The 12,393-nt window shown below is 37.5% G+C and overlaps 1 protein-coding gene across 1 annotated transcript in view; it reads right to left on the reverse strand.

The window, feature by feature from the left end:
• Window positions 1-3,455: 3,455 nt before the first annotated feature.
• LOC311604954 (protein disulfide-isomerase TMX3-like) overlaps window positions 3,456-12,393 on the reverse strand; it is a 29,176-nt gene continuing 20,238 nt past the window's right edge. The window contains exons 12-14 of the mRNA XM_084795188.1: window positions 9,538-9,667; window positions 7,933-8,001; window positions 3,456-6,397 (exon numbers count right to left, since the gene is read on the reverse strand). Coding sequence (XP_084651314.1) covers window positions 6,140-6,397; window positions 7,933-8,001; window positions 9,538-9,667 — 457 coding nt within the window. The 3' untranslated portion in view covers window positions 3,456-6,139. The remainder of the gene's footprint in view (window positions 6,398-7,932; window positions 8,002-9,537; window positions 9,668-12,393) is intronic.

Consider the following 12,393-nt stretch of genomic DNA (forward strand, 5'->3'; position numbering starts at 1 on the left):
AAAAAAAATATTTTAAAATTTATTTACATTCGGATCGAAGCATCCTCTTTCAGTCTGTTCCCCCCATGCCGCCCCCCCCCAGTCCCATGTCCCATACAATCCTCCCCATATCCTCAGAAAAGACTCTGAGAAAAGGAGGCCTCTCATGGATAGCAACCCAACCTGGTATATCAAGTTGCAGTAGGACTAGGCATATCCTTTCCCAAAGTGGCTAGCCAAGAAGTCCAGGTAGGGGAACAAGATCCAAAGGCAGGTAACAGAGTCAGATATAGCTCCTAGCTTTCACTGCTAGGGTCTCATGTATGCTATTATGTGATTTAGTCTTTTGGGTCCCTATGGGCCCAGATTAATTGATTCTGTATGTTTTCTTGTGGTGTTCTTGACCTCTCTGGCTCCTTCAATGCTTTGTACCCCTCTTCCATAGAATTCCCAAGCTTTGCCCAGTGTTTGGCTGTGGGTCTCTGCAGCCATGCCAGGCACCTTTCTGGAATATCATTAATAATGTCGGGAGTGGTCTTGCTCTTACAAGCATGGGTCTCAAGTTTGGCCAGTCATTGGCTGGCTGTTACTTTAATCTCTGCTCCATCTTTACCCTTACAAATCTTGTTAGCAGATTTGTGGGTCTAAGGTTTTGTGGTTGGGTTGGTGGCCCAGTCCCTCCATTGGAAGTCTTTTCTGGTCATAGGAAATGGCCATTTCAGGCTCCATTTCCCCCACTGTTAGGAGTCCTAGCCAGGATCACCTCATAGATTCCTGGGATACTCCATTTTCCTAGGTTTCTAGCTTGTCCCCCACAAACCCCATTCCAGTTCTCTCTCCTCTGGCCCCTCCACTTTATCTCTCCTGCTCCCCTCCTCCAACCCTGTTCCCTCCCTCCACTCCTATGTCTGCCTTATTTCCCCTGCTCAGTGAGATTCAAGCATCCCCCGTGGCCCTCGTTACTTAGCTTCCTTTGGTTCTGTGGATTGTAGCATGGTTATCATACCTGTCTCCTTTGCTGGAAGTAAGAATTATCTTGAGTTACTTGCTTAGCATCATAACAATCAAGGTGTAAAACATTTTGTTCCAATTGTTTTGATAAGCAAAACAAAATTTACTTAATGTAGGAGTGCCTACTAACACGTGTCTTTGTGTACCATGTTTGTGTAGCACCTGCAGAAACCAGAAAAGGGTATCAGATCCTCTAGAACTGGAGTTACAGAACATTGTGAGCAACCATGTAAGTGTTGAGAATTGAACCTGGATATTCTGGAACTATGTATGTTCCTAGTATGTTCCTAATGCTCTTAACTAGGGAGAGATGTCTCCAGCTCCCACTTAGAACATTCATCCCCAGTCCAATTTAGATTACATATTTCTTTCCATTCCAGCATAGCAAACTATTTTCCTACTATTCCACAAAGGCAGAAAAATGTCATTTTAGCAAGTTTTCTTCTAAAGTCATTCAAATATCAAGTTACATATGCACACCAATTGCTTGTACTCCAGTGTGGAAATCAGCTCTGTTCTCAACCCACTTCCCCAACTCACCTGTCCAGAGTATTCTCCTAGATAAAGGCACAAGAAAACTATCTTAGGGCTATCATTTACTGTAATAAAACAATACACCCAAGTCAACTTAGGAAGCATTTAGTCAGGGGTTTGCTTACAGCTTCCAAAGATACCATCATCACCAAAAGGGAGTATGTGTCAGGTAGGCATGGTGCTGGAGAACCTGAGATCTGCATCATGATCCACAGGTACCTTCTGAAACCTCAGACTCCACCTATGGTGACATATCTGCATCTAATTGTCTAAATCATACAGAACTTTAAATAAGATATTCATAAATATTAATCAATAACTGGCAGGTTACATTTCCTTGTGTGTGATCACTTTCATTTAAAAAGCACAAAACCCAGTGGATTTTCTTTTTTTCGTTTTTCGAGACAGGGTTTCTCTGTGTAGTCTTGGCTGTCTTGGACTCGCTTTGTAGACCAGGCTGGCCTCCAACTGCCTCCCAAGTGCTGGGATTAAAGGTGTGCGCCACCACCGCCTGGTTCCAGTGGATTTTCATAGGTAACTAAACTTAAATATTTGTTATTAGATCCTTCCTCTCCTTGAGGTCAATGATAGAATTCTAAATGAGAAGTCAATTAAATTTAAACAGTAATCCTCAATTAATGAATTGTGGCTGTGTCAGTCATGGGGTCTTCTAACTTTAAAAAATCCACAGATAGGCAGCATTATCCTCAAGACACAGGTAATTCGGAAGTGGGACAGGTTAACTGGCTTTTCTAACTTCACAAGGGTGGAGAAAACTCCCGTACAGATGGTGCCCCACCCACTTATAACACAGGGCACCTCCTTCACACATAGCTGAGCTGTCTGTTTCTGCTCATAAGCTGCAAATCAAGTTCAAATTCATATTTTGAGCTCAGTTATTCTTGGTCTCAACACCTCATGAAAACATATCTGATGTCAGGAATTTAAAATTAACATTTGTGTAAAACTTATGTACTCATAATGTACGTGCTTTACTTAATGTTGAAAAAAAAAATCAAACACAAATAGCCACCCCTCCAATGCTTTAAATTGCCTGTTCATTGATAATAAAAATGAGAGGTCAGGACAGTATGGTATTCAGAATCGTTAATTTATTAATTCAAAGTTCACCAGTTTTAACTTTGAATTTTGTAGAAATTAGGTTTTATAAAATTAAAAGTAGATAAAGGGGTGTTGGGGTTTTGGATATAATTCTCTTCTAAGCCTGCTTAAATCTAAAATTTCTGTGATTATTAATAAGCTATGTCTTATTAAAATGAAAGTATTGTATGGAATATTAGTTATAGCTTATTTTGTTTAGACAACTAGTCAAATGGCAAACTTCTGAAAAACACGTATTAAAGGTAGCAGTTATGCAATGATGTTTTTAGTTACTTTATTTTAGAAAAACAAAGGTTTCCAATTGATGTCATAAGGCAGAGTATCACAATTCGACAAGTTAACAGTAATACACTTTCAAAAACCTTTATAGCTTAGTCCAAACTAGAAAATGTATTATTTCTACAATTAATTATTGTTTTTTCTCATTCTTGGGGCTCAGGCACATTCAGAAAAAATATATATTTATAAAAAGAAAATGGCAAATTCAGTCCTGCCACTTAAGTCTAAACAGTCCACACTTAACAATTTCTGTGTAAGAATAGGTGAGTGGTTTCTCCCCTACCCCCGTTCATCTCATCATGAAACACTGATGAAAATATTATTACTTTTCTTTTCTCCCTCAAAATAGGGTTTCTCTGTGTAGCCTCACTCTGAAGATCAGGCTGACCTTGAACTTACATGTATTGGCCGGACTCTGCCTCCGAGTGCTGGAAAATATTATTTTCTTAAAATAAAGAGCTACCAAGTCAAAATATTAGAAACATCATGAGCAATAAAACTGGGTAAAAACAAACAACACACACAATTGCTTCAGCTCTTCAAGAGACTTTTCCATTACTTTTACTCATTTGGCATCTTTTACATGAGTTCTAAACCAGGTTCCAAAAGTCCTCTGAGTAAGGAAGAAATCAAAACCTCTAGACCTAGTAAATCTCAAACAAATTTCAAACAATAGAAACTACAAAATATTGGTAAACACAACAAAGAGGAATTTCAGGGCAGAGGTGCTGGGGTTGCTGGGCTAAACATGCACATTCTCTGAAATACTCTTAAATGTTGTTGAGCACCAATGAGCTACGATTTTGAATTTCAGAAATCAGATCTTTACACATGAAAAAAAAAAAAAAGGCAGAATCCCACTTTCCTGAAAGGATTCTGTTGTTGGTTTTTAGCCATGGGAATTAGAGTATCAATCATTTACTACATTATGAAGAGGGGTGCCTTGATTCTAAAGTATGTTCTCCTGATAAGCATACAGTATTCAGAATGATAACACACTCAAGAGAAAAGCACATGAATGAACAAATTTTAGTTTTGTTTTGTTTTTATGTGAGCAACCTGACAATGCAAATAAAAATGTCCTTAAGAATAAACAAGTAAAAAAGAGTTCAATACAAAAAACTTTACTTACAATCCACATACACATTTTGTTTTATCCGATGCACATTTTAAAAGTATAAATAGACTATGAGGATCAGTATAAAGTTGTTTTGCAGCAGAGAACCAAAGGACTCATTCGTAAAGAAAAATATTGCCGAAAACAAAGAATTATCTTTGCACTTCTGTTCATTGATGCAAAGCTGTGCTTTAGTTATTCTTTTTTTCTTACTAAGAACTTATTTACAAGGGATGATTGACAAGACAAAATACATACATAGTTGACAGTGATGAACAATACTAAAATATACTGGTGGGACTTCCCTTGTCTCTCTCCTTACCATACAGGATCATAAATGAGGAATCTCTATGCACTTCAGGTCTTTTCTCCTATAAAAAGGCTTGACCATTGGGCCCACTACCATGAACCTTCCTAAAGAATCATCTTTATTCTTTGGAGGAGCTTACTTTTCACAGTAACTTTTTTTTGAGCCAGGGTTTCTCTGTGTAGCCTTGGCTGTGCTGGACTCCTTTGTAGACCAGGCTGGCTCCGAACTCAGCGATCCTCCTCCCTCTGCCACCCAAGTGCTGGGATTAAGGGCGTGTGCCACTATGCACAGCTCACAATAACTTTTAACAGTGCGTATCTCCAGTTTCCATTAGAGAATATTCTTTTATTTCCTAAAAATTCCCTGTGACTACATATTTATAACATTATCAATAAAGTTAATGATGATTAAATGTTAAAAATGGATGCTTTTGACTATGAAAAGGAACACTTGGACACAGACTATGATTAGCAATTCCCTAGCTCCAGACACACGTGTTTAAGTTCAGTGCTGATTAGTATTGCATCTGAGATCAGAAGCTCCCCTGGCAACCAAAGCAGAAGCCCCAAGAAATGTCACTGTTGGAACTACACACGATGTCTGTAAATGCACAGTGGATCCTTTTAACAAACCCTAAAGTAGTCAAAGAACAGAATCTAAACATTACCTAATAAAAAATCAGAAATTAGCTAAAACGAAGGCCTCAAAATTAACAAACTGATCTGTAGTAAACATATTATCACAAAATACCTACTGTTAGGCATGACTGCATTCTGATAAAACATGAGAGGTCGTGACTGTCATGGAGGCAAAGGTGAGGGGCTAGAGAAGAGAACTCTCTCTATCCATGATATCTGAGTTTAACATGTTGATTGTATCACTGATATATTATAGTCTCCCACAATAGAGGTGTGGCAGTAAATTTTAAATTATTAGTTTACATATCATAAAATGTAATTTGTATTTCTTATGAAAACATTTTTAATTAATAGAAATATTGTAAGTAATATCAAGCTATAAAATAAAAATGAAACAAAACAAAATACCAGGCTGCTTTGGCTAAAAGTGAGATGGCCTCTCTTTCCTGCAGTAGTGGACAGTGTGCTCTGCTAAACAGCACAGCTTCAGCCCCCACTCCACACATATCTTGGTCATTTTGTAAAGGTCAATTACAAGATCCTTCTCCTACTTCATGGTACCATATGCCCGTATCGTAATAATGCAGTGGAGTTTAAGTAAAAAAGTAACATTTCTCCTTTAAAAACAACTAGTAAAATAAAATCATTATGCTATATATAAAATCACTACTTTTAAACTTAGAACTTTAAATTTGATAGATGGAAAAATTACCAGTTTCTCTTAAAATGTCTAAATTTTAAAGATTTCATCTGTTTATATAAACTTTATCCAAAATATAGGAGAATTGGTATAGTAGGTGAAAGTATTATTTCTCTTTGCAAAACACACATCTTCCACCTTAATGGTCAAGTTAAAATTCTGCCAAAGTTTCTTAACTTTGCCATAGAACACACACATAGACAGGTGTACAGACACTGGGCATCTGAACAATAGTTGACAGAACGATTTGACTTTGTTCTGGACAAACTCTTCATCTCTTTGCTCCAAACAGCTTCCATTTATGGAAGGATTACTTTAATTCATGCAGTTGTTAGCAAAATACAAAGAACATGTTCTCTTCTGTAAATAGATCATGATTAAATATCTAAATTCAATAAATACTCTTTAATAATTTGAAATCTTATCAAATATTTTCTTTCTGTGAAGTCTCAATCTTTCTTCTTTTCTAATACATCCTTGGGCTCTTGCACCGCAGGCACTAGAGACCCTCCACTGCTGGACTCCTGCTCTTTGTTCTCTTCTATCTGTTCTTGGTTTTCCATTTCGCTTTTGGACACTTCATATCGCTCTTCTATATAGCCTCCATCTGTGTCAGCTGTATAGATTCCACAGCACATGATACTGATGACACCCAGCGGCAGGCCAAAGAGAAAGCAGCCCATAAGTGGAGAGCTCTTGAATATAGACTGTGGGGAGAGAATTCAGTTGCACTTCAATGGAATTCTGACATAAAAAACATGATGTAAATTTAAAGCCACACAACTTTTCTCTCACTGTTACTGAACTCAGTTGCAATGAATAACTGTCAATACCTGAGCAGTATCTACCATGTTAAAGGCTCAATAAATAAAGCCCGATGTGGTGGTTCACATCTTTAATCCCAACACTCAGGAGTCAGAGGCAGGTGGATCTCTGTGAGTTCGAGGCCAGCCAGGTCTACAAAGAGGAGTCCAGGACAGCGAGGACTACAAGTGAAATCTTGACTCGAAAAATAAAAACAAACAAAAAGACTCCATAAACAAAAATTCTATGCTCATATATGCACATGTAAGTGTGCATGTGTGCAGAAATGGCTACAGGCAACAGGATAAGCAATCAAATAGTCTGATTATCAAGACCTTTCTTTTTCTCTTATCGCCTATAAATATCTCTTAGATGATTATTATCTATGTGTTAAACTCTAGGAAGTTGCTTGTGGGTTCTTTCTGGTAAAGAGTTAATATTCATGCTCATACACACACACACATACTTAAAGATTTATGTGTGTATGTCTGTGTGTGTAGGTGCCTGGAGGCCAGAGGTATCAGATCTCCTGTAGCTGGAGTCATGGGAGGTTATGAGCTGGGAACTGAACTTAGGTCCTTTGTAAAAAGTACCAGCTCTTAACTACAGAGCCATCTATTTACAGCCCTATACATACTCTCTTCACATGACATTCTAATATCTGAGTCATCTGGTTGTTAGTAAAGCTTTATTAATTTACTACTTCCTCTTATGTTATGTGCTATTTCCTGTTACGTGAATTGGTTTTACCACTAAGATTTATTTCATGGGTTGGGTCTGTTACTCTAAAAGAATACAGAGAACAAAAGGTAATTTTGGTTGATTCACAGAATAAGAGGTGGAAATTTGAGGATGAGTGAGAAAGAAGCAGAACACGACAATGTATGACTACTGACTCTAGCCCTAGAAAGCCTCAGCAATATTTAAAAGCCAGTAAGGAAAGTACTTCAGATGGGTGAGGTCTTCTGGTGAGTATCACTGGAAAAGGGAAAGGAAGTGCTCAGAACTGATGGCTGTTGTGACACTGTGTAGTGGACTGAAGACTGTTGAGAGGATGTGTGGTCCTGAGTGAAAGTGAGGGCAGCTGTCAGACAAAATACAAAGAGGACAAACCATTTAGGTGGAAACAGGATAGTGATAAACAGAAGGATGTTATGTATGGATAATTCAGATTACCCAAATTTATTCCTTACCAATAAGGCCACATTTTCATGGTTGCCTTTGCCTCAACAAATGAAAAGTGGCATGGAGCAAGACAGTTGGGATGAACAAATGAACTGTTAGAGAATTAATTCACATTTTAATTCTACAATTTAAGCCTGCCATATAAAGAAATAAAGTATTAAAGAAAGAAGGCAAGTTGAAAGAAACAGAGAGCAGACTGACAATGCCAAAATTTTCAGTTATTGAAGACACTAAATTAACTGCCAGAACTTACCACAATTGTAGATTTGGCATCAAATACTATTCTTTTTAATCTCTGCAAAATGCTATCACCTCCTTGGGCCTTTAATTTAATAAGAATAAGACAAGTTATACACATATTAGTAGTTCGTTATGTTACGTACATAAAAATATAGCTAGAAGTAAAAATATTGATTCAAAAAATATTATACCCTAGTCCCCAAAAATCATGTTAAATATTTATACCACTTATATATTCACGTTAAATATATATATTCCTACTTATCATGTTAACGTACTCTAAACAATTCATTCTTCCTTTACTTATAATCCTTGTGGCTTGCTGGAAGGTGGCCCACCCTCCCTAGGCTTGCACAAGCTCTGAGTTTCTCTGGCTGCTTAGCTACAGTGTGGCCAAAGACTTTCTTACTAAGTAGGAACATCTTCATGCAGACGGAGCTCAACAGATAGTGCTGAGATGAGTGCAGAGAAAAGTTCCTGGGGATATCAAACCTTGGCATCTAGCTACCCCAGAAGTCTGGACCATTCTTTGAATTGCTAAGCTATAGGACCAATGACATATCTGTTACAAGAGTCTGGTCAGGTTTCACTAACTCACAAACAAAAGGGCTCTCACTACTATAACTCAGTTTCTTTCAATCAAAACAACACTTCAACACAGTAACATATTGCTACTATGTGACTCAGGGAGCTTCCCAAAGTCTGTGTAAAACTGAAAAAAACATGTAAAAAACAAAACAATAATTAAATTATCACTGAAGCAACAAAGACTCATTCTGACTTTTTTTTAAATTACTGAATTAAGATATGTTTTCACGACTGTTCAATGAGTTGCAGCCTAGTTTGAGAAATACTACAATAAGAATTACAGTAACAAAAAGAATAGAAAAAGGAAAAAATAAGATCACATAGTCTTTATGACAATTCTTTCACATGATTATTTTTAGAACTCTTTGCTGGAGCTCTGGTTCTCAATACATTTCTTTTTTTTCTTTCTTTCTTTCTTTTTTTTTTTTTTTTTTAAGATTTATTTATTTATTATGTATACAGTGTTCTGTCTGCATGTACACCTTCAGGCCAGAAGAGGGCATCACATCACACTACATTATGGATGGCTGTGAGCCACCATGTGATTGCTGGGAATTGAACTCAGGACCTTTGGAAGAGCAGGTGGTGCTCTTACCCACTGAGCCATCTCTCCAGCCCCTCAATACATTTCTTGATGGTTTAAAAAACTGGTTTTCATAGTCTGGCTAACTTAATTCAGTTGTCCTTAATTCAACTGACTCCAAAGGGTCATGCCAGGAAAATTCTCTAAAAAAGCATTATTCCGGGTCACAAACCTCCTAATATCTCTACCAGCTCTAGAGGCCAAGAATACTTTCCCCATCACTGTGATAGGCAACAGTGTCCCAAATAACTCTTTGAGGGACATTTGCCCCTGTGAGGCTCTAATAGGCTGACTGAATGAGGCAGGAGAAAGCAGTGGGTGGAAGCTGATTCCCTCTTCCCTCCAAGCAATGAATACCTACTCTTTTCAGGATCTAAGGTAAAGAACTGCTAGTTTCTCTTGTGCCTCTTTCCCTTCATCCCTCTGAAATGGATCTGAAACACTTACTGGTACTGTACCATCCAAAATGCTGTTAATGAACTGGACCATGTCACTGGCATCCTTAATATGTCGATCTAGCAAAAAGTACTGTTGGTTAGAAGTATTCAGTACAACTATGGTTGGGACTGTCAACTCACTAGAAAAAAAAATAAAAATTTATATTAAGCACAGCAATAATAAATACTCTAGCGCTCAATTACATCTAAGTAGCTATAGTTAGAGAAGAAAAGAGATTTTTAATATCTTTACCTCTGTGGTTTACAGGAAGCTTTCAAAGTTTGTATAAACTTTACCATTAATCAAGATTGCATGAAAATATTCTAAAAACCAACACCTAAGTGATTAAAAGTGCTGTGCAAAGTATACATTTCTGCACAGTACTATACAGAATACTAATAACGTTTAACTCTACCTCAGATGGTACTCAGAAACCCCAACAGGCAAGAGAGTGGTCTCTGGAACCACACTGTTTGAATCTGGAGCTTTCTCTTAACACTGCAGCATGTTAGTCAAGAACTTTAGCTTCTTACATGTAAAGCTTTTTTCTTATAAAATATGGAAACCAATAGTACCTAACTTGCTACACAATTACATGAGAAAATTCAAGCTAACCCTTCAGAATGGTTCCTTGTATACACTGAGTAAACATACATGTTAAATAAACACTATTGTGAATTCTCTGTAGTCTCCTGTCACTCTACCCAACAAGAGGACACATATATTTTCCAATGTACTTAAACATTCACCAGGCAGGTCACACCTTGGCACTTAAGCCCTGCTGTCATGGCTTGAATATGAAATGGCCTGGAAAGGCTCGTGTGTGAAGGCCCCCAGCTGGTGACATCATCTTTGTAGGCAGAGGAGTCTTCTACAGTTAAGCTGGCTAGATCTATCAAGTCACTGGTAACATGACACTGAAGGTTTCTCCTGCTTCCTTTTCTCTTCCTCTACTTTTACTTCTTAGTCACCTAAGGTGAGGAGTATCAGCCATACAATTCCTGCTGCCACGATGATCTGCCTCATTCAGACTGAAAGCAGCAGAACCCACCAACACTGACTGAGACTTACATACCAAAATAAATTTTACCTCCTTTAAAACGTTTCCCTCAGGTATTTGTCAAAGACAAAAAAACTAAAACACACCCTTCAAACCTAACAACTTAAGCTGACTATGATGTTGTGACTGTAATTTGAGCTAAGATCTTACAACTGACTAAACTACGAATTAAATGCTTACCTACTGCTAGATACTATCATCGTGGATTATGATGTTAGTTATTGGAGCAAAAGTGCTGCGGAATGCTGCAAACATTTAAAAAATGAATCTATCAACTTAAATGGTCTTATCAAAGTCCCTATCATATACTGAAAAAAAAATGAATTTCCATTATAGGGTTATACAGAATATCTTTCCTCTTAGGTTTATACAAGATCAACTTTACAACTTCTATACACAATAATTGTTCTATGAGCAATAGGAAATTTATAAACAATTGTTTTCCTTTCTTTTTCTTTTTCTTTTTTTTTTAAACATTATTAAAACTTTAGTGCCATTTGGGAAACAATGTGGAAGAGGGATGGAAGTGGAAATGGGAAAAAAACATAAACTCTAAAGAATGGGGAGTTGTGCTGCAAAAAGATGAGTGCTGTACATAACACAGCTGCTGCAACTATGAACTCACTGAACATGTGGTTCTCTGTGTAAGCCCTGCATGAGACTGGGTCTGTCAGCATTTCATCATGCACAAGGAAGGGGCCTACGAGGTCCTGTCTCTTCCTGTGTGATTACTGGTAGTTAGTAGCTTTCGGGTCAGGAGGTTATAATTTTCTTCAGTGAAGTTACCAATAACCTATCACACACTTATGCAAACAACTCAGACTTATTGGGCAGAAGTGTTTCAGAGAAAGATGTGGGGGAGAAAGGGAGGGAAAGATGGTTAAAAAATATCTAAAATTTATTCTACACTTGCATGAATCTGTCAGTGAAATTTTATTTATTTATTTATTTATTTATTTATTTTCTCAAGATGGTTTCTCTATGTAGCTTGGACTTACTTTGTAGACCAGACGGGCTTTGAACTCACAGCAATCCACCTGCCTCTGCCTCCGACTACCACACCTGGCGTGAAATTTTAAAATTTAAAGAATATCCTCTAACTAGATAGGACTCATAGTGGAGGGATGGGAACACCAGCCCACCCATAAAAACTTCGACCCCAAATTTACCCTGCCTACAAGATGTGCAGGGATAAAGACAGAGCAGACACTGAAGGAAAGTCCAACTACAGCCTCGTACCACCCCATGGGAGAGAGCCAACCCCTGACACTATTAACAATATTCTGCTATGTTTGCAGACAGAAGCCTAGCATAGGTGTCCTCTGAGAGGCTCCACTGAGCAGTGGATTGAAATGGGATGTAAAGAAAATTAAGAAAAAAAAAAAAGAACAAAGAAAAAATACTGTCAATTACTTCAAGCATCTTCGATTATTGCATGTGGAAGTCAGACAACTCTCAGGATTGGGCCTCTTCTGACACCTTGTGGCATATGGGGATCAAACTCAAGTTGTCAGGCCTATGAGGAAGTGGCTCTACTCAGTGAACAACCTTACCAGCCCACAATAACTTATTAAAATATGTATTATAAAAACTATAAATTTACCTATTATAGAATGATTTGAAAATGTTATTATGTTGAAGTGGGAGACAATCTTTATAGTAAAGAATAAAATTAAATCTTAATAAATTCAAAATACAGGATTTATAAAATAAAATCAGACATTTATTGGGGGGATGTCAGCATCAGAAAATGACAGAAAGTGCTTTTTGGTATGTTTTTTCCAGCTAATTAAGTCGCTCTCCAT

This window comes from Acomys minous (genome assembly GCF_964271855.1).
Source record: "Acomys minous genome assembly, chromosome: 9".
In the NCBI taxonomy this organism is placed as follows: domain Eukaryota; kingdom Metazoa; phylum Chordata; class Mammalia; order Rodentia; family Muridae; genus Acomys; species Acomys minous.